General features: G+C 39.0%; 3 protein-coding genes across 3 annotated transcripts; all 3 read left to right on the top strand.

Annotated features, from left to right (window-relative positions):
• The first annotated feature begins 3,493 nt into the window (after positions 1-3,493).
• On the top strand, positions 3,494-4,423 carry LOC100755570 (olfactory receptor 2A2). Its single transcript, XM_027389728.1, has one exon. It carries the CDS (start codon positions 3,494-3,496, stop codon positions 4,421-4,423), a length of 930 nt encoding a protein of 309 aa, XP_027245529.1.
• Positions 4,424-11,221: 6,798 nt separating this feature from the next.
• On the top strand, positions 11,222-12,154 carry LOC100762231 (olfactory receptor 13). Its single transcript, XM_027389729.1, has one exon. It carries the CDS (start codon positions 11,222-11,224, stop codon positions 12,152-12,154), a length of 933 nt encoding a protein of 310 aa, XP_027245530.1.
• Positions 12,155-19,520: 7,366 nt separating this feature from the next.
• Positions 19,521-20,462, top strand: LOC103161777 (olfactory receptor 2A1/2A42). Its single transcript, XM_027389730.1, has one exon. The coding sequence runs from the start codon at positions 19,521-19,523 to the stop codon at positions 20,460-20,462; it is 942 nt and encodes a 313-aa protein (XP_027245531.1).
• The last annotated feature ends 2,860 nt before the right edge of the window (positions 20,463-23,322 follow it).

Genomic DNA, 23,322 nt, shown 5'->3' with positions numbered 1-23,322 from the left:
AAGTAAATTTAATGCAGATGTCATTATTCACCACTTAGCACAATAAAGAAATATTATTTGTCTGTACCAAAAATAATTTTAGACACATTTATCTATAGCCCCCTTCAATAAATTCAATACATTTATGGAAATAAAAGAATCTATGATTTCCTTTCTCTGCCTCATTGAGGTTGTATTTCTCAAAGAAATTCATGCAACCGATCCCTGAGCACAGCAATTAGAAAAGTCAATAATATGAATAATATGTGTATCTTCAAGTCTCCCCCCATGTCATTATAAAACACTTCCTCCAAAAACTCTTACTATGAAATTGTCTTCCTAAAGTATCAATTCAAAGCAGATATGATGTTATTTAACCTCTCTAAAGTTCATATTTTTGAAAAGTACCAGAAATCACACCTACAAAGATAGTCTACTAAAATTATATAATATTAGACTTAAAGTCCATCATTCGGTCCATAGCAGTATATTTAAATATGAACCTTAACCCCTTAATTGACATATATAATATAATATACTTCACTGATATATATATATATATATATATATATATATAATATATATAATACACTTCATAAGATATTTAATTCATAAGAGAGGATGCATTGTCTGCCTTACAATAACCTTACTGAAAGCCATGTATGATAAAAATGTAATAAAATCCATTCAGAGTTTCAAGCGTTAAGAATGGTATTTTAAAAATGATAATTTTAAAATGCTGTTTGTTAATTTGTAGTTTCCATATTGTTACAGACTCTCTTTTCTGTTTAATGTGAGTGGTGAATCACATTGTTCCAAGTATTACAATCCAACAATCACATTGTTCCTTGAAGTAGAATTTCTTCCAATGTGAGAAACTGGAATTGAAAGAAAAAAAAAAAAACAGCCTTAGATTAGATACGGCGTAAAATCTCTGTCTCTTGTTTTTACTAACCAAGGTAGAAAGGCATCTAGGAAGGAAATGTAGAGGGTGACATTGAGATGGCTCTTTCGTGTGGAGCCTGGAGACTAAGGAGCACAAGAGTCACATACCCGTGTCACTTCCCTTGACTTACATACAGGCTGAGCTGAAGGTAGAATAGGTAGGCATTTCCTGCTGGTAACCAATGACTACACATCACAAACCAGGTTGCGTTTCAGCTTTGTAAAGAGTGGTGTTCAGGACCGGGCGTTGGTGGTGCACGCCTTTAATCCCAGCACTCAGGAACCAGAGGCAGGTGGAGCTCTGTGAGTTCAAGGTCAGCCTGGTATACAGAGTGAGTTCCAGGACAGCTAGGATTATTACACAGAGAAACCCTGTTTTAAGAAAACAAAAAACAAACAAAAAGAATGGTGTTCCAGGTAAATTTAATTGTTTTCTTAGCATCAATATCATGCCAAGGAAGAATGATCCTAAGGAGGTTGATTTTAGGCAGGTTTCATCAAAGTATGAAGACTACTGTCTCTCTGGGATTCACTATACAATTGAGGCAACAATCTATCATTACAGGACAATGATTAAACACCCTTCTGCCTGGCTTCTTATTGTGATAATCTGAATATGTCCAGATATCTTGCTGTTCCGACTTTGAGCTGATTTGAGATAGATGTTTTCATATGGAGATAAATAGATTCAGGTCAATGTGTGTTATAGGCAGATATTTTGACACGGGAAATGATTCATTGTATATCAACAAATGATAGAAGTAATTGAGCAAAAATGTATTACGATTTTAAAATCTGAAATATAAATGCACAGTAGAAAGTAAAAATTATCAACAGTGATCACTTTGTCAAAATTAATTTCTAAATCTAAATTATTCAAGAGTATATAATTTTCCAGAATTGACTAAAAAGCAGATGATAAGAAAACCGAATATATTTCTAGAATCACAAACATGTATTTACATTAAAATAATATATTAAATTATATAAAGAACATTTTCTTTGATTTAATTTACTAAGATTTGACTTCATAAATGGAACCAGTTCTTCATGAACAGTTTTCAAAAGTAATCTTGAGAATGCATGTATTCCTTTTATTCTTTCATATACTTTTGTCCTTCATACAGAAGGACACCAGAAATGAATACTATGCTCATAATAAAATTTAAATTATTCAACTAAAACTATAGTTTCAGAGTAGGGAACTTCCTTAGATACAGAAGGCACTGGGAACATCTTCAGCACCAAACAGAACAGAATTGAGTCTAATAAAAGTGGCTGAACAGTTTGCTCAGTTGTTATGAGCATTTCCTGCTCTTACAGATGACATGAGTTCCATTCTAAGCACCCAAATGTCAGCTTACAACCATCTGTAACTCTAGATCAAGGGATCTGATGTCTTCTTCCAGATACCCTAGGCACCTGGCCCCTATATGGTGCACATACATACATGTATGTAAAAGAATAAAAATTAAATCTTTTTAAAAGAGTCTAGATGTTAGTTGATAGATGTGGACTATGAATAGATGAGCCTAAACTTCTGTTCTCAACAGAAGTAAGGGAAAGTTCAAAATCAATGTAGGCTAAAGACACAATGTAGGCTAAAGTTCCAAGGGGCCACATGCAGAAAATAGGCATCAAACATATGGTAATACTGAAATATCATCCACTGGCTAACAAAGTAAGTCCAAACAGAAAGATATGGATCAACAGAGCATTTCCTATATAATGGCCAACTGATGATAGACAGAAAACTATATTTTCCATCATCATTACTATATAAAATCATATATATATATATATATATATATATATATATATATATATATAATTTTAGTAGATATCCAAGAAATTGATTGGGAAAAATAAGAGCTATACAATGGAAATATCTAAGAATCACTGTGTTTGTCAAATGATCCAACTTAACTTTGTCCTGATAAGGGAACAATTAACACCCTGCATCTGCAAATAATGCATTTATTCAGGAAATGAGTAACCTGAATCAAAACATAGGAAATATAAGATGTTTTCAACTCAAGGGAATCCTACTATTTAGTATTTACTCTTCAAAATGTCAATATTTAGGAAAACACATAAAGGCCAAGGACATTTAAATTACAAAGATGCTGAGAAGAGATTATATCAAATATAATGTTAAATCTTAGGTTAGGTGCTGTGTGAGTGAAGATATTAGAGAAAATAAACATGTAAGCATTACATCTCTTGATTTTTTTATAATTATAATGGGGCAGTAATTTCAAATGGTTCAAAAACATTAAGTGTACAGAGACAAAGAGTATAAGATAAACAACAAGGACATCAATGTATGCTAAGTCAGAGTGAAGGGATATAAGGGGTCTTTATGTGATTTTTGTATATACATTTTAATGTTTGAATCTACTTCACAGTAAAGGATCAGAAACACAGATGGCTGTCAGGAAGTGTGAAATAAGAGGAAGCATTGAAATGTTTCCTGCCCTTGTCTTGACATAAATAAACCCAGTTTTCATTGATTGTCCAGATCTGGGCTTACCACCGCCCATCACCGCTACATCAGCTGTCATAAGGAATGGGAGGCAACCAGACATGGGTCACAGAATTCATCCTGGTGGGACTCCGGCTCAGTACAGAGATGGAGATGTTCCTCTTCTGGGTCTTCTCCCTGCTGTACATCTTCAGCCTGCTGACGAATGGCACAATCTTGGGGCTCATCTACCTGGACCCCAGGCTGCATACCCCAATGTACTTCTTCCTTTCACACCTGGCAATCCTTGACATCTCTTATGCTTCCAACAATGTCCCCAAGATGCTAGCCAACCTTGTGACCCAGAAAAAAACCATCTCCTTTGTTCCGTGCATCACACAGACATTCTTGTATTTGGCCTTTGCTGCCTCAGAGTGCTTGATTTTGGCAGCAATGTCCTACGATCGCTTTGTGGCCATCTGCCACCCGCTGCACTACACTGTCATCATGAGGTGGAAATTATGTGTAGCCCTGGCTGCCACTTCCTGGTCATGTGGATTTATCCTCTCTGTGGCTCATGCAATTCTCCTACTAAGGCTGCCCTTCTGTGGGCCCCGGGAGGTGAACCACCTCTTCTGTGAAATCCTGGCTGTTCTCAAGCTGGCTTGTGCTGACACCTTGATCAACCAAGTTGTCATCCTTGCTGCATGTGTTTTTGTCTTAGTTGGGCCTCTTTGCTCAATGCTTGTCTCTTACACACACATCCTCAGAGCAATCCTAAAAATGCAGTCAAAGGAGGGCCGCAAGAAGGCCTTCTCCACCTGCTCCTCCCATCTTTGCGTGGTGGGGCTCTTCTTTGGGATAGCCATGTTGGTTTATATGGTTCCTGACTCTGATCAACGAGAGGAGCAGGAGAAAATTTTGTCACTGTTCCACAGTCTCTTTAACTTAATGCTGAATCCCCTCATTTACAGCCTGAGGAATGCCCAGGTGAAAGAAGCCTTCCACAGAGCACTGCAGAAGAGATCTGTGTGAGGGGCACATAGAATGTCAGTTGGGTCCATGGTCTTGAAGCATGTGGTTAGCTAAAGCAAAATTCAGAGAAAATTCCCAACTAGAAATCTGATTATTTATTTATTTAGTTAGTTACTTACTTTTTGCTTATTTGTTTGTTTGTTTTTTAGTTAGGATATTACCTTGTGGCCCTGGCTGTCCTAGAACTCACTATGTAGGCCAGGCTGAATTCCAACTTAGAGAGGTTCACCTGCCTCTGCCTCCCAAGTGCTGGGATTAAAGCTATGCATCACCACACATGATTAGAAGTCTGATTTTAAAATCTGTAATTGCTCAAATTCCAGTTCTGGAAGTGGTACAAAATAATGGGGAAATGATATATTCATAATTGACTCTATGAGTCCAACTTTTGGATTGAATCCCAATGTTGAGAGCTTCTCCCAAATGGAACACGATTTCTCACTTATTTTTACATCAATTATTTACATTTTATCACCAATCCCTTATTTTAAAGGAAAGGTAATTAAGCACTATCAAGCACAAGAAATAACATAATAAAGATTAGAATATACATAAATGAAATTGAAAATAGAGTAGATAAAATTAATGGCTGCCAATGTGATTTTTCTATTAAAGAATTAACAAACTTTAGTTCAATTGACCATCAGGTCAACAGAAGAGAGAATGCTGAAGAGCTGAGGAGATGGTTCAGCCCCTAAGAGCATTTGCTACACAAGGCTGAGGACCAGGGTTTGAACTCTCACCATAGATGTAAAAAGCTGTACGTGCTGCACACACTCTTGCAACCCAGAGCTGCTGTGTCAGAACAGAGTTTGCTAAAGTTTAATGGCTGACAGTGAAGCTCCTGTTTCAATAAGGAACCCTGTCTCAAGGGAAAAAGCAGAGAATGATAAAACAGGACACCTGATTCCCACCTCTACACAGGCTCACACACAAGCTAACACACACACCTACACAAGAGGAAAATATTCAAATAACTAAAATTAGCATTGTAAGGAACATCGTCACCAATTTAGTAGATATGTAAAGAACTATGAGAGAATTCTGTGAACTATATTGCAATTAGGGAATTTTTTCTATAAATACCAAATCTACCGACTCATTAAAATGATCTAAGTAGATTGATAACATACAAAAATAAATCAGGAAGAATAACAGAACTGTGCTGTTTTCTGGGATTTTTTTTTTTTTTACTTTTTTTAAAGGAGTGTGTTGAATGTCTCTACAATTTTGTTCAAATGACTGCAGAACCTGGAAAAGCTGTTGCTGCTATTGATGCATAACATACTGCCATTATTGGTCTCTCTCTCTCTCTCTCTCTCTCTCTATATATATATATATATATATATATATATATATATATATATATATATATATATTTGAATTTTTGGAAAAAAGTATCCCAATTTACCGTGTTGAGTTGGCATTGTACAAAAAATTAACAGGCATATTGGTCTAAAATAAAAATAAATAAATAGATCAGTAAATTTGAAGCTTACCAAAGATAGTTATGGACCACATTGCTATTTTAATAAATTACACCAGAGTCTAATAGGAAGAATTAACTATTTCTTCATAAAAAGTTTTAAAAATAATAGCAAAGAGAACATTTCCTAAGTCCTTCTATGAGGTCAGTATCATTGATATAAAAGACATCACAGGAAGTACAAACTATAGACCATCATCCTTCTGTGTGTAAGTGCACAGTCCCAACTATACCAGAAACAGGAACCTGTAAACAGGCAGCACAAATACTATGACCAAGTGAGATTTATTCCTGGAGTACATTAGTATGAATGTGTACAAAATCAATAGTGTACTATGACATGTTAAATAAATAAGGTGCAATTTCTCCTTACATCTATTTAAAGCAATTGACAGACAAGCCTAATGCTTTGTGAGAAACAAACTTGCAATGATCTAGAAACGCAAGATACCTTCTTAAATCTGAGAAGGGTTACATGGAAACACCATAGCTAAAATAATAACAAACCATTAAAGACCAGATGCTTTCCCCTCAACTTAAAAGGAACAAATTCAAGGGTATCATCATTTATTTCTTTTATGAATCACATGAGAATAAAGACAATTAAGTTATACCATGAAAATCAGACTACATTAAGATGCCATCCAACTCCACTGAGAATGTCAATCATTAAAAATATCATTGGCAACAAATTCTGGCAAAGATGTGGACACAGGGAACCCCTGTACTCTGCTGGTAGAAACATAAACCAGTCCGGGTACTGTGGAAGTGTCTCAAAAATCTAACAATATGGTTGTCGCATCTATTGCTCAGTACATTTGTACTAACCCGTCCTAGACCCAAGGCTCAGGAAACTTCTCATAAGAGATGTGGAAAGAAGAGGAGAGCTGAAGGATGGGAGGAGTGCTCTGAAATGATGCCCACCAGACACAACGCGGTCTTTGCACACATGAACAGACAAAAGCCTGCCAGGATTTTGTAAACCTCTGAGAGAGTCAGAAAATCATGAAAGGGGTGTGAGCAGGAAGTAACAATAGCTCCCATAATTTAACAGGATCTCTCCAGATCCTACACTAAGTCAACTAAAGAGGCTCTGGCAAAAACACAAGTGATAGAAGCAGGTGGCCGAGCAGCAATAATGGGGACTAGAAGAAGTAGTCAGATTCTGGCTCATTTGAAAAGCAAAGCCAGAACAATCTGCTGATGACTTAGGTAGACATACACCAGTCCAGTTACTACGGATGTTTTTTTTTTTTTTTTCAAAGGTCTACTGTATGGGTATTTGTGTGAAATACTTCAGTGTATCAGAGACACGAGCACACTGCTTATTGCAGCCTAAGTTTCTAAGTAACAGAAAAAAACGAATAAGAAAAGAGAGTGTATATGTAAATGAAGGAAGAATAAAGTTAACATCATTTGCAAGGAAAGAGATTCTACGAGAGATAATTATATTAAGTGAGTTTGGCCAGTCTCAGAAAGACAACTACCATGTGTTTCCTCCCGTTTGTGGTCCTTAGATTTTCCTTAGACATATAAAATTGTGAGTGTGTCTATAAAACGGCATTAGAGGTGAACAAAGGGGACTAAATGAAGACAAATGGAAGGAGGGAAGAGGGGTAAAAATGGAGAAGAGAGGAAGAAGCAACAGGGCAATGGGGAATATGCTTATCAAGCAAAGTACACCCATAAAGATTATATTAAATTGATACATCAATTTAAAAATTCAGCCTGAAGAGGTAAGGGCCATCACAAGGCCCTACCTTTGATAGTGAAGGTTTTGATGCTTGATAGCTACTGAGGACCTGAGAGTCCTTTTCTGCTCATTCCCCAGTGGGTGGCCCCGTGTCTGTGCTCTCATGGACAACACTAACTAACCAGGTGGGTAAATAAAGGAAGCCATGAAAGTGGGAGGGAAATGTGATGAAAGGTGCAGAAGGGAGCTGAAGGAGAGAGCAGAGGCTGGATGTGATCAAGGTATATTGTACCCATGTCTGAAGTTGTAAAAAGATTTAAAAAGAAGCATTATTTTAAAAGGAGTATTTTAAAAAACAGAAGAAATAGAATATTGACCTGAAGACTTTCAGGCTGTATTTCATTGTTTTCCAAATAAGTGGGGATGGGGCATATCAATAATAAAATCATGTTTTATTAATTTGTTAATAAATAAATACATCTACAATATGACCCAGCTATACTACTCCTGCATATTTACCCAAAGACTCAAAGTCGACATATCACAGAGATAATCACACATCAATGTTTATTGCAGTGCTGTAGCTAAATTAGGAGACCAGCCTGGTGTCCAACAACAGATAAATCAACAAGTCCCAGGGTTTCTACATGCCTAAGATGGCTGTTACACATCTCCAGACCTGTGCTTAGGGATGAAAAGGTCTTTATTTCTAGATAATATCCAATAATTTAGACCTCATCATTAGAGTTCATTTTCCTACTGCCTTTTGAGTAGCTGGGAAATCAGACTAAAGGATTTATGACTGAAGGAATTAATTTCAAGATTTTATCCACAGTCAATAACCAGAAACAACCTGTTCATCTGTCACTGTACTTCTTGATTGTTTGAAGAATGAAACAAAATAAAAATTCATAAAGCTACACCAATCTATATTTTGATGTAGCGGTGGCTCCAAATGTAACTTTACATAAGCATGTCCTCCTACTTAGAAAAGTACTATTCTTCCTTAACATTTGAAGATCTCATTTTGCATATAGCTTCTTCAGGCACAGAAACAGAGAGATACTCAAACCTCTGTGGGCTAGAATCAAAGTGGGGGGTTCTTCCTGTCTCTATAGGAACCATGATGGTGCAAAGAGACCTATTATTTTCATGCACTATGAAGGCTCTCGTGACAATTGAAAGGGTGACCTGTGGAGGTGATGAATCCATAAAGCCTTCTCTTCTAAAAGGCAACTTGAAAAGCCATAGTCCTTCTTTGTCAGTTCCGAGTCAAGCAGCAAGGCTTCCAATGTCATCACAGAAGTGCAGACATGCTTACATTTACTGCATGACGGTTTACCAGGGTCCTTGTACAACAGCCTGCTCTAGACACCCAGGCTTCCTCATAAGTTTTTTGGTAAGTTCTGATGAATGTAATGTTATTTCCATTGTCAGTTTGCTTTTACTTTCTCAAAGTGCCAGTTCTACTTTCTTAATGTTCAAATTCTGCCCATCAACAGTTATAACAATAAGATAGACCAAGTAAGACACACAAATGTTCATTGGCATACGATACATAAAATACCTTTGTATAAATATATTTTATGTAGTATTTATCATATTTATATATTGCTTATATGATATATTTTTATAGATCTTAGATATGTATTTTAATGGGATTAATTATCACTTATAGGAGCCCATCAAATAAGGATAAAAATGTATGTTTATTATGCACAACCTTATTATGATGCCATACAAAGTCTGAGCAATGAGGGAGTAATAGTTTAATTACTGATACCATTACACTAAGAATAAAGTTATACGAATAATGGGAAATCAATAAGCACCTGCATATGGTTTTATTTTCACCTGTCTACACATGCTATTTACCTCTCTGATACTAGTAAGTGAAGTCCAACACAAATTGGATATTTTTATAATGAGATTTTTCAATCTTAGACATAGAATTTCATGTCTATTTAAATGAAGGATTATTACTCATTCCTATATTCCCACATTAAGTGGAATTCACATAAAATAAGAGGGTAAATGTATGCAGCAGGGGGGGAGTTATGCTTGTATTCACATTTTTACTATAGAATTAGAGAGTTCTAGAGGTGATGTGATTCAGTCAGGCAATAGCAATCTTTTCTGCAACATTTACCACAGAAAGTGAGTCACTGCAAGCCACCTGCAGAGATGGCTCCTGAAACTGTATTCAGAGTGTCTGTCAGCTGTGGTGATATATAATTTATGATTTATTAAAGCTTGCCTGAAGATTCAGAAAGCAAAGTCAGCCACAAGCCACAGAATACAGGCACACACCTTTAATCCCAGCAGCCATAGAGCTAGGAAGTGGTGGTACACACCTCTAATCCCAGGACTAAGGATTAAGAGATAAAAGGATCTGTGTTAGTTCAAGGCCACACTCAGCTACTCAAAACTGATCCAGTCCTAACGAGAAACAGCTCACATAAAGATGATCTCAGCACCTGGGATCACATGCCTTTAATCCCAGTCTTCATGAGAGGTATACAAGATAAGCAAGGTCTCGGATCAAGCGTTCATTCTCCTGGCACACTGTGGACAGGAGGCATTTACTCTACAGTCACATGGAGGATAAGAAGACATTGAAGGCTCAGGATTCTCAGGAGAGGTTTCAGTCTGAGGTTTGGTGGAGCCAGGATTTCATTTCAGTCTGAGGTAGAGTGAGAGCTAGTGACCAGCTGCTTTGCTTTTCTGATCTTCAGCTTGAAGCTTGAAGCCCAATATCAGTCTCTGGATCTTTTATTTTTCCTAATACAGTAAACATTGAGCCAAAAGACAAGGCTACTGATCCTGCTGTCATGCCTGACAACCAGCACAGTTCCAATCCTGTCAATCACAAAAATGCTCATCGAAATGTTAATGTGAAGAACTCAGTGACAAGATTTTTGACTGAATCTAAGCCTTTATGCTTAAATGGAAAAGCACTCTGTGAGGTCTTTATTGTAGACTGGAAAATATCTGTGGAAGGAATAATGAATAATGATTCTTCTATATTTAAACCTGGTACACCCTACTGAACCCTTCCCACTCAGTATTGAATGCAATACAGTTTTGAAACATTGGTCCATCATTTAGGATTCATTGTTTCTAATTAAAAATAATTAGAGAGCTACTGAATAATGTTAGCTAAGACGAGCAGAATTTATTTGAAAAATATGGTGTAACCTGTAGAATCAAACAATGTTTGACTTGCATTAAAATGGGTATATTTATTATGAAATTTTAGATCCATCAAAAATGCTACAATCATCAAGCAAGCATGATGGGTCAGTGCTCTTAGAGTCACAGCAAGGTATGAGGAGAAAACCAACTCCACAAAGTTCCCCATATGTGTGTAATGGCAAGTACACCCACACAAACACACTATGCACACATACACAATAATAATCACTAAAAATGTCTTAAATGTCAAGAGAAAGATTTTTGTGCACACAACAAAGAAATCTTTTTAAAACTCCATTTAAACAAAAATTCACTTCAGCTATCCTTGCTTTGCTAACCTACAAAGGGCATGACATTAGCACAAATCAGTATGAAAGTCTACCTTTAAACCAGTCATTAACTCAGTGTCCTCTGTCATAGGGACATGGGAAACAATATGACATTGATCACAGAGTTCATCCTCCTGGGATTTCCTCTCGGCCCAAGGATGCAGATGCTCCTCTTCGCCCTCTTCTCCCTATTCTATGCCTTCACTCTCCTGGGGAACGGGACCATCGTGGGGCTCATCTGCCTGGACTCCAGACTCCACACTCCCATGTACTTCTTCCTGTCCCACCTTGCCATCGTTGACATTGCCTATGCCTGCAACACCGTGCCCCAGATGCTGGTGAACCTTCTAGATCCAGCCAAACCCATCTCCTTTGCTGGCTGCATGACACAGACCTTTCTCTTCTTGACATTTGCTATCACAGAATGCCTCCTCCTCGTGGTGATGTCCTATGATCGGTACGTGGCCATCTGCCACCCGCTCCGATACTCTGCCATCATGAGCTGGAAGGTCTGCAGCACCATGGCTATGACTTCCTGGATCACTGGGGTGCTCTTGTCCTTGGTTCACCTGCTGCTACTTCTGCCTTTACCCTTCTGTGTATCTCAGAAAGTCAATCACTTTTTCTGTGAAATCACAGCTGTTCTCAAACTTGCCTGTGCAGACACACACCTCAATGAGACCATGGTCTTGGCTGGGGCAGTGTCGGTGCTTGTGGGACCGTTCTCCTCGATTGTGGTCTCTTATGCCTGTATCCTTGGTGCTGTCCTGAGGATCCAGTCGGGGGAGGGTCAGAGGAAAGCCTTTTCCACCTGCTCCTCCCACCTCTGTGTGGTTGCATTATTTTACGGCACAGCCATTGTCATGTATGTTGGACCAAGACACGGGAACCCGAAGGAGCAGAAGAAATATCTTCTACTGTTTCACAGCCTTTTTAACCCAATGCTCAACCCCCTGATCTATAGTCTCAGGAACTCGGATGTGAAGAATACTTTGAGGAGAGTTCTGAGGATGCAGAGAGTTTTGTGACAAGTTGGCAGCATCATGCTTGACCGTTGACAGAAGAAATTTTCCTCTCACAGGGGTCCCAACCATTCAGAGCATTTCCTTCATTGAGTTGTCTCATGCCCTCCACCGGATGACTGCCTCAGTAGTTGTGGGAGGAATTTCTAGAAATCTGTAATTTCAAATGCTGACAGTAACAGATTGTGGCGCAGTTAGTCCCCACCAGAGCCAAGGTTTCAAAGCCACAGTTCCAAAAGAGTACTTTTCAGAGCCCTTGCTTGACAAGATGTAGCGCTCCGTGTCACCAAAACACTCTCTGTTCAAAGAATAAGTCTTCCAGAGGACTTTTAAATGCCCTATGTAATGGAAGAAGATGACGAATGACTTACGTCTTTATTAGTATAGTGAAAGCTATAAAATTTACTTTTGTTGAAAAACAGAATTCTATTGCGCTTTTTTAAAGACTTGGCTTTCGCCAAAGTTTATTGTTGTGCCATTTTTTTTTTCAGATACAAGCTAATAGGAGGTTTATTGGCAATTTTTGTATATTTCCTGAAAATCCCCTCTAGGAACAATATGTTTTCTCCCACTGCCCCCACTTTCTCTCTTCCCCTCCCCCCAAAATGGAAGTCTCTACAGAGGAAGTCAGTTTGAGAACAGTAGCTCACATCAGTGCATGTCAAGATCTGTTTGTTACAGAAAGTGGGGGTCACTGACTATCTCTATTGTTCAATATGAGCCTTTGGAGAAAATGACTCAAAGCATCTCTTGTTTCTTGGTCCAGCATGCCATTATAAACCTTGAGTAGTGAGTCTATTCAGTCTCACAGTCTTCTAAATTTGTGATGAAAACCTGTGTGAGTTTGTGTGTGTAATGAATCACACACACACACACACACACACACACACACACACACACACATTGTTTGTTGGGGGGTTGGATATGTGGTTCAATGAAATGATGGTTGATTAGCATGCATGTATGAAGCCTTAGATTCCATCTCTAGCTTCTCAAAAAGAAAGGGTGTGTGTGTGTGTGTGTGTGTGTGTGTGTGTGTGTGTGTGTGTGTGTGTGTAAGACAGAGACAGAGACAAAAAGTTGTATCTTTTCTTACAGAAACCTGAGGAATGTTAAACCCACAGTGAAAAGCTGTGTTCACTTGCCATGATGCAAAACAAAAAACAAACAAAAAAAAAAACCGTGCATTTTAAGTGATTCTCTTACCTGGCTTAAATCTCATGACATATACTCATGACTGTTGTTCCTTAACACATTTTTACAGCTACCAAACAGTATTGAATGTTGAAACTTGTCCTAAAATAACTGCTTCCACAAATGTACTATTTCCTTTATACCACTTTTCTCTTCAATGTCAGCTGCTTGATTTGCACAGTTTGCAGATGCCCTGAGACATAACAAAAGGAGCTTGTGTTATTTATGAATGACCAGTAAAGCACCGAGATTTTCCTGTAGCCAGAAGCTATTCTTGTCACAGAATGAGCAGAACTAGAACACGAGCTGGCGTGCACTCAAAAATAGATGGTTATGACAATTTTCCCTGCAAAGGCATGCTATAAGGAGCCAGTTTGTAAATTCCATGATTGGTTGACCTGAAAAAATTTTAAAATAGCACTCTGACATCTCTATATCAAGTAAAAAAAATACGGAAGTAAGATATGAAGGCTAATATTGTTCTAGAAATGTTGAACTTAATTTTTTTCCATTTGTACAGGGGCAACGCACTGTATTAAATATGTAAGGTCTTAAAAAAAAGATCTGAACGCTATGACAGTGTCTTAGACAATATCTCAAATAAGAGCCTTCCATAGATAAAAAGGCACTTTTCCAGGGGAAGGTGTCATGGAGGGAGTCTTTTCCTCCCTCCTTTGAGGGCCTGAACTCAGAATCTCTACACTTCACAGCAAATCTCTATGGGAGGTTTGTGCCCTAGAAGAAAGCCCCACAAGGCAGGTCCCCAGAGGCCCCACTGGGATTCCTTGGCCCCTTCTTGGACTTTCCACACCTTCTTTACAAGCTCACACAGCACATCCACAGCTTGAAATGCAACTTGGGTCTTGTCTTCGCATTTCTGCTACACCCCCAAGGAACTCAGGTTCCACCAAGGAGAAGCTGAACTGCACAGTGGGTTCTGGGAACTCAGGGACCGGTCCTGCCTCCTGACAGGTTCACCCCAAGTAACTAGAGATGGGGGACAGTGCAATTCTGGAAACTTTGAAGACAGATAATGTCACGTAATCGAGAAGTATAATGAGTGTTGAAGCCTCCTGGGTGTACTGGATGGCTGCGTATGTTTCCTAATTGTATGTCCTGCTGGGGATGAGAGCAGAGATAAAACCCAATTCTTTGTCTCTGCTTCCCAGCAAAGATTGACATGCATGAAGTCTCATGACCCTGTGCCTCCAGTGAGCCTTCAAGAGCTGCCAATTTGGCTGAGCCTTAGAGAATAGAGCCTCCTTTCCTGAGGAGTCTGTCATTTCTCAGAAAGGGGCGATAGTGAGGGTTCTGCACATATACAGAAGCTCTGAGGACACAGGACCTGTGCCGCCAGTCTCCCGCTGCTTCCTCTTCTGAGACCCTAAGGTCCTCATGTGGAAGCTATCGAGGTAACCTGAATTTACTCCACCTTTAATTCCTGCCAGACAAGTTGTAACATCTAGCCTTTAGTCATCTGCCATGCTCACTGCCATTCCGTCTGTATCCAGAAGAAAAACAAATTCATTGTATGAGGGTGTGTGTGTGTGTGTGTGTGTGTGTGTGTGTGTGTGTGTGTGTACAATGTGTGTTCATATGATACTCATCATTCGCATTCTGTATGAATAGTTAGGAATTTCCACTTTATGGGTTTAAATGAGATATGTGGAATAATCTTCCTACCTAATGGAGACTATAGTAGAATGGCTTATGGAACGATACTCTACTCCAGTGAAGTTAATATATTTGGTTGTTTTTAAGTGTTGCATCTAATTCTTGTCAGCACTGTCAAAACACATGCTGTGTTTATGATGTATTTACTGCGGTAGAGTAGAAAGCTAAATGGTTGCTAAGTAGTGCATTTTATACTAGCCCTCCATTGAACACAACTTGATAGACATACTCAGACACTTAGAAGGTACTCTGTAAATAAGTAGATTTTCTGTGACACTGAAAATGAGTCTTTGGCTAGAGGTGGAAAGAAATGGAAAAGATACTTGTTTCCAAGGTAACATAGGAGCACCCAACAGATGGTCAATTATTACCAGCCCTCAATGAGTTACTGAATGGACCGTAATTTCGTGAGAGTGATTTTCTAGCTCTTGTTCATCCAGGATAGTCTCTACCCCCAGAAAAACCTTTTTTTTTTTTTTTGCATCAATTCTCACTCCTTAAGATAACTTGGCAAAGTCTATGTTTATAATAAGTATTCAAGTAAGAAATGTAATATTTTATGCGCTTCCTTCTTATTTACAAATAAGAAATCCTCATTTGAGCTGGACAATTGACTAACAATGTGAGACTGTTTTACAAATTCTGCTTCACCCAACGCTTAATACTGTAGGAAGGAGACTGGCGGTTCATTAAAACTTAGAGATTTAATTGTGTTATTAATTAAGCTTGTTTTGACAACATTATCCATGTATCTAATGCATTCCCATCAATTATTCTCTCCTCCCACCCTCTCCTACCCCCCTCCACCTCTGTTGAATTCCTTCCTATTCTCTCTCAGTCCTTATCCCAGATTCCTGGCTCTGAGTTTGTTTTGTGGCCAGTTTAGTTCAGCCAGCACAATTCTGTAAGCACTGCATTGTGATTAACCATGGGAGCCTGGTGAGCTCATCAGCACGTGCACAGCTCAAGGCAATGACTTCCCCGTCCCTAAATCTATCATCAGCAAATAGCCCAGCAGTGAGGAGCAAGGGCCCCTGAGCTCCTCAACCCGTGCTGACAGCTAACAGTCCCACAACGTGGAGTCCCTGCAGAGCGAAAGAAATTGAGTCTGTGTGGTTTCCATTTGTTATTACACAGCTATCAAAAGAAAAAATAATAATAAAAGAGAAGTGTGTTCTAGATTCAAGTGCCGAACACTCTGTGAACCCTTCTACTGTTCTTTTAAGATTTTTAAAGTCACACTTTAATACTGCTCACAGGAATGAAGTATTTCAAAATTCTAGGACTCACTTCCAGCTAGAAGATGGGTCTGAGTTCAACACAATTATAGTAGACTTCATTTTAAATGAAACCAGTCTCAGAACACAGTAGTTGTTTCTCTTTCCTTATTAACTTTATACCCAACAAATATGTATGAATTGTCAGGGTTACAAAACAAACAGCACCACTCAACTGCTTTCTCAAGGTGGACTCGAGAGAGCTTCTGGGCTGAAAAGATGCTCACACATCTGACCTTTTCAATTAGTCTTTCTTTTAGCGTCCGAAGTTGTAGTCCAGAATTTTGTGTGTTTAACAACAGTTGAGGATCAGTGAGATAGATAGCTCAGCTGGCAAAGGTGCCTGGCACCACCTGGCCATCTGAGTTTTATATCTGTGACCCACAAGGTGGAGAGACAGGTCAAACACCTGCAAGTTGTTCATCTTCCACATGTAAGCAGTGGTGCACACATGTCCCCCCATATGCACACTAAATAAATAAATGAAATGAAAGGGACTTTATTAAACAAAAATTAGACACTTTGGCAACCACAAAAACATTTCTTTCTACACGGACATGATCTATCATGCCTTGATGCCTTTAATCCCAGCACTTGGGAGTTAGGGGCAGGCAGATCTCTGTGAGTTCAAGGCCAGTCTGGTCTATAGATCGAGTTCCAGGACAGCCTCCAAAGCAATACAGAGAAACCTGTCTCGAAAAGCCAACAAAAAACAAAACAAAATAAAGAAATAAAGATATTATTTAGGTTATTTTCATATCAGTTAAATCTGGCCATTTGTTTGAAAGAAAACAAATCTCTTACTTAAAAGGAAAGCATACTTACCACCAAAGCTTGCTTAAAGGGGATTTCATTGGTCAGGATGGGATCAATAACACTGTAGACCCAGCTTTAGAAGTGTTCTTTGGGGTCAGCATCATGCTACAAGTTATAATATATAAATACAGCTTATTTAAAATTTAAAGCGCAGGATTGTTCTAATAATATTTTGCTTTCCTGTAGAGATATCTGTTCACAAAAAGAAGTTATTACCGGGTGGTTGAAGAACACAGAACTGCGGCAGGAAGACCTGAAGATCAGAGATCGTTACTGGTAAGGTTGCTGATAGTAAGTCACCAAACCCATTGCTCCAGCCTGTAGCTAACCAAGCAGCTATCATCCTTAAGTTACCTGGTTCCTCTGGCCCCTCCTGGAAGGCCATTTGCATTTGCTACTGAATGCTGCCTTCAAACCTGATGTACCTTCTCCACATCCATCCCAACAACTTTTTATTATTATTATTATTATTATTTTTACTCTTTCTCCACATACATATGTCATGAAACCAACCACATTTGGGCTCACAGATTTCACCAAATCCTTCTAACCTTCTGCTGGGAGACTGTATCTAACAAGAATGGCCTTTGAGAAGTCCCAAAATTCTCCAGTCCCGACTTTCCTTGAGTTGTCTTGTTTCCACCTCTGCACTGTTAGTCTCATCAGCTGTGAGTGTAGTTTGCAATTCTCTCTCTCTCTCTCTCTCTCTCTCTCTCTCTCTCTCTCTCTCTCTCTCTCAGAATACAATCCTGCCTCTCATGTTAACTTCTTCATGAACATCCCTTAACATCACCCTGTGTCATGATGACAGTGAAACTAGGAGATGGAATGAACTCGGTGGTGTTATTCCTCACACTGTTTGTGGAAAGGTAGCTAAACCTTAAATTATTTTGAGCTTATAACAGCTCTCATAAATGTTAGCACTCCAAACTATATTGAATGTCAACAAGACTTCTTGGGGAAATTATGATCAAAAAAGCCATGTTCCTCAATTTAGCATACAAACAATGAATAGACTATTTTATCACTAATTTGACAATGGAGATATCTGGCCAATAACAGATAAGGTGAATTTTCAATTTATAAATATTTTCTACTACATACTTTTATTTTGTGGAACTCTGTAGACCAGGGTGGCCTTGAACTCAGAGTTTGCCTGCTTCTGCCTCCCAAGTGCTGGGATTAAAAGTATGCACCACCATGCCAGCTGAAGAATATGAACATTCTTATAGATGAGGTCAGCTACTGTTTTTCAGTTTGAATAGAAAATTGTTGTGTTATAAATTTCAGATATGGTATGTACTATGAATACAAAGGATTGAATTAACAATAAAAACCGTCCTGTCTTATTTTCATTTTAGGCTCTTTTATGAAAAAGAAACACAGAAGGGATGATCTGATCAGATAGTGCATAGGAAATTTTTTTCTATGAGTGTTTGCTTGTAGACACCTGTCATGCCCAACTTCAAAATTCTGGAGCATCACACATTGTTGGGCTTGTAAATACAGCTGATGAAACACAAAATGCCCTATTGTCTATGGGTTCCCATTGAAAGATTCTTGTGGCAAATTAATGATTATGGAAATTGCTTGGTGAACCAGCCGTCAAGTTAACAAATATTAGTTTGTTTCCATTTTTCAAGACAATAATACATATTTTGTAAGATATAGTTATATACATTTTATTTATATATCTAGACGAAGATATATACTATCATAAATCATTATTTGATAGTGTTCATACAAATCATTTCCTTCTCACTACCTCATAACACTCCACATTGTATTAAAGTATCTAAACATTAAATTGAATTCAATAAGTAAATACCCATAATTATTTTTGTCCATCAAAAACAATATTAATAAGAAAGCTGCTGTTTCACAATTTCCTTTGGATAGAGCTATGAAAGTAGTCTCTAGTTAGTTAAGATATAAATATTTCTAGCAGCAATCATAACTTCTACCAAAGCAACTCGAATTCTTTTCTTTCCTAGTGCTGTTCTCATTTTGAGAGCTCACTTTGAGATTCAGCAATTCCCCTACAGCCTGAAATGACCAATGCTTCCTGTTTATTTTGTATGTGTGGATTTGCTAGTTTTTAACTGCCTCGGAAGTCAATGGTTCTAAGTAAATAAGCATTGCTGACACATTTTTCTTCTGAAACTTCAATGTCAGACTAGTTATTCTGCTTATAGACAATCTAGTTTTCATAAGCATTTACTTATTTACTTTTAGTTAATTAAGTTCCTATGGGAGGTGATTAATAGTATTCCATGCCTGAGACAAGTAAACACCAGTTGTGTCCAACACATCTGTGGATGACAGACACATGCTACAATGACAAAAAAAAAATGACACCTCCATTTGAAACTGTTGTGTTTCAGTTCCCTGCATTTCTCTTTCATACTGAAATGGAGGAAAACCACACAATGGTCACAGAGTTTGTCCTGCTTGGATTCTGCCTTGGCCCAAAGATTCACCGAATTCTTTTTGCATCTTTCTCACTCTTCTATGCCTTCACCCTGCTGGGGAATGGGGCCATCCTTGGGATAATCTGTCAAAACTCCAGACTCCACACTCCCATGTACTTCTTCCTGTCCCACCTTGCCATCGTTGACATTGCCTATGCCTGCAACACCGTGCCCCAGATGCTGGTGAACCTTCTAGATCCAGCCAAACCCATCTCCTTTGCTGGCTGCATGACACAGACCTTTCTCTTTTTGGCTTTTGCACACACAGAATGTCTCCTCCTCTTGGTGATGTCCTATGATCGGCTTGTGGCCATCTGTCACCCGCTCCGATATTCTTCCATCATGGGCTGGAGAGACTGTGCTGGTCTGGTTATCACATCCTGGGCTTGTGGCTCACTCCTTGGTATGGTTCATATGAGCCTCATCCTGAGGCTGCCCTTCTGTGGGCCCCATGAAATCAATCACTTCTTCTGTGAAATCCTGTCTGTCCTCAAGCTGGCCTGTGCTGACACAACACTCAACAAAGTTGTCATCTTTGCAGCTTCTGTGTTCATCTTAGTGGGCCCCCTGTGTTTTGTACTGGTCTCCTACACACGCATCCTAGTGTCTGTTCTGAGGATGCAGTCAGCAGAGGGCCGAAGAAAGGCCTTCTCCACTTGCTCTTCCCACCTCTGTGTGGTTGGGCTCTTCTTTGGCAGCGCCATTGTCATGTACATGGCCCCCAAGTCTCAGCACCCCGAGGAGCAGCAGAAGATCCTTTTCCTGATTTACAGTTTTTTCAACCCAATGCTGAACCCCTTGATCTACAGCCTGAGGAATGCTGAGGTCAAGGGTGCCCTGAGAAGGGTTCTGTGCAAAGAAACTCATTCCCAGTTGGTGTGATTCTTGGACCACTAGCCTCAGTAGTTTCCTAGTTTCCTGTAATATCACCTCCAGTTGTTACCTAAATACAAAAACATTCACATTGTCTTTTTTCTATTCCTAATGATAAGAACACATCCTCCTTCTACTGATACAAGAATAAAATATAGATGAATTGCATTCTTGACACAAGGTTTCATCAGACATGACTAATTTCCAATTGAATTGATTATGTAACCATGTAATGTTGTTATATCACTCCATATCTCTTCAATATTGTACGTGAAGTTCTAGCTAGAGCATTAAGACAACAAAAGGAGATCGAAGGAATACAAATTGGAAAAGAAGTAGTCAAACTTTCACTAATTGCAGATGATAAGATAATGAACCTCTTATAAGAGAAAGTGGGAGGTACCCTTGAACGAATTGTTACAGGAGACCGCTTCCTGTACATTACACCAGTAGCACAGACACTGAGATCAGCAATTGAAAAAGGGAACCTCCTGAATCTGAGACGCTTCTGTAAAGCAAACAACCCAGTCAACAAGACAAAACAGCAGCCCACAGAATGGGAAAAGATATTCAACAACCGCACATCTGACAGAGGGCTGATTTCCAAAATACACAATGAACTCAAGAAGCTAGTCTCCAAAACACCAAATAATCCAATTTAAAAGTGGGGTACAGAACTAAATAGAGAATTCTCAATAGAGGAGTCTAAAATAGCTGAAGACACATAAGAAAGTGTTCTGTTAACATCCTTAGCCATCAGGGAAATGCAAATCAAAATAATTCTGAGATACCATCTTACTCCTATCAGAATGGCTAAAATAAAAAACACCAAGAAAGTTTATGTTAGAGAAGATGTGGAGAAAGAGGATCACTCCTCCACTGCTGGTGGGAATGCAAACTTGTACAGCTACTTTGGAAATCAGCATGGCAGTTCCTCAGGAAAATGGGAATCAGTGTACCACAAGATCCAGCAATTCCACTTTTAGGCATATACCCAAATGATGAACATTCATACAAGGACATCTGTTCAACTATGTTCATAGCAGCATTATTTGTAATATCCAGAACCTGGAAGCAGCCTAGCTGCCCCTCAACTGAAGAATGGATAAAGAAAATATGGTACATTTACACAATGGAGTACTACTCAGCAGAAAAAATCAATGGAATATTGAAATTCACAGGCAAATGGATGGAACTAAAAGAAACTATCCTGAGTGAGGTTATCCAGTCACAAAAAGACAAACATGGTATGTACTCACTCATATGTGGATTTTAGACATAGAGCAAAGGATTACCAGCCTACAACCCACACTGCCAGAGAAGCTAGGAAACAAGGAGAACCCAAAGAGAGGCATACATGGTCCCTGGAGAAGGGGAAAGGGACAAGATCTCCTGAGCAAATTGGGAGCATGGGGGGAGGAGAGAGGTAGCCAGGACAACAGGAAGGGGAGAAGAGGAGAGGAGAGGAGGACATGAGAGAGCAGGAAGCAAATTGAGTCAAGGCAAGAATAGAGGAGAGCAAGAAAAGAAATACCATAATAGAGGGAGCCATTATAGGTTCAAAGAGAATTCTGGCACTAGGGAAATGTCCAGAGATCTGCAAGGATGACACCAACTAACAATCTAAGCAATAGTGGAGAGGCTACCTTAAATGCCCTTCCCCGATAATGAGATTAATGACTACCTTATATGCCATTCTAAAGCCTTCATCTAGTAGCTGACAGAAGCAGAAGCAAACACCCACAGCTAAACACTGAACTAAACTCCTGGAATCCAGTTGCAGAGGAGTGATGAGCAAAGGGGTCAAGACCAGGCTGGAAAGACCCACAGAAACTGCTGACTTGAACAAGAGGAACTCATGGACCCCAGACTGATAGCTGGAAAAGCAGCTGATCCAGACCACCTGCCCATGGGTGTCAGTTAGGAGGCCTATGTAATCTATGGGGCCTCTGGTAGTGGATCAGTATTCATCCCTAGTACACAAACGAACTTCAGGAGCCCATTCCACATAGAGGGATACTCTCTCAGCTTAGACACACAGGGGAGGGCCTAGGCCCTGCTTCAAGTGATATGCCAGACTTTGAAGATCCTCCATGGAAGGTCTCACCCATCCTGGGGAGCTAGAAGGGGATGAGATAGGGAGCCGGTGGGGGCAGGGGAGGAAGGGAGGGAGAGAGAACAGGGATTGACATGTAAAACAATCTTGTTTCTAACTTAAATTTAAAAAAGAGGAAAAATAAAAATATATAAAAAAGAACAATAAAAAAATAATTGGTGTTGTTATGTAATGATAATTATTTTTATTAAGTCATTATAATTCATTTTCTTGGTCCAAAAATTTATACGGCATCAAACCTTTAAGGTAATTGGATATCTTCACAAACTGCACAAGATTTAGAAGCAAAACAAGCTATACCCAAAGAAAATCCATCACACACTGGTCCATTTTCCAATTGCACTTGCCTGGTCCAGGAAACACTTGAGGATATGTACTTACTTGTGCTTTGTGAGACCAACAACTTTTATAATAAAATTATTGACTCATATTAGGATCTTGTTTGCTGAGTCAGAAAAAAAAAAAAACAGAATTAAAAGGAGAACTACAGAAGGAAGAAGGGAGTATTTTTTTTAAGACCATAGACAGTGAAATCAATGAAGCTTCATTTTTGGTTTGGGGATTCATTGGTAGCTAGTAAAAGGGTAAATGTGAGCATTGTCTCCTTGAATAAGCTGAAAGTGAGAGTCCGCTTGAACTGTTTGGGTTGTGACTTATTCCTCCACAACTGTACAATGATGAGTTCTTGCAGACTTTTCTATGCAGTGTTTTTCAGCCTCTTTCCACAAGCTCTTCTATTCTATTACTCTAGGT

Source organism: Cricetulus griseus (genome assembly GCF_003668045.3).
Source record: "Cricetulus griseus strain 17A/GY chromosome 1 unlocalized genomic scaffold, alternate assembly CriGri-PICRH-1.0 chr1_0, whole genome shotgun sequence".
Lineage (NCBI taxonomy): Eukaryota > Metazoa > Chordata > Mammalia > Rodentia > Cricetidae > Cricetulus > Cricetulus griseus.
This window is presented reverse-complemented; position numbering and strand designations above follow the sequence as displayed.

Coding starts and splice junctions, on each gene's coding strand:
- LOC100762231 (XM_027389729.1), top strand. CDS start 11,222: ATGGGAAACAATATGACATTGATCACAGAGTTCATCCTCCTGGGATTT.
- LOC100755570 (XM_027389728.1), top strand. CDS start 3,494: ATGGGAGGCAACCAGACATGGGTCACAGAATTCATCCTGGTGGGACTC.
- LOC103161777 (XM_027389730.1), top strand. CDS start 19,521: ATGGAGGAAAACCACACAATGGTCACAGAGTTTGTCCTGCTTGGATTC.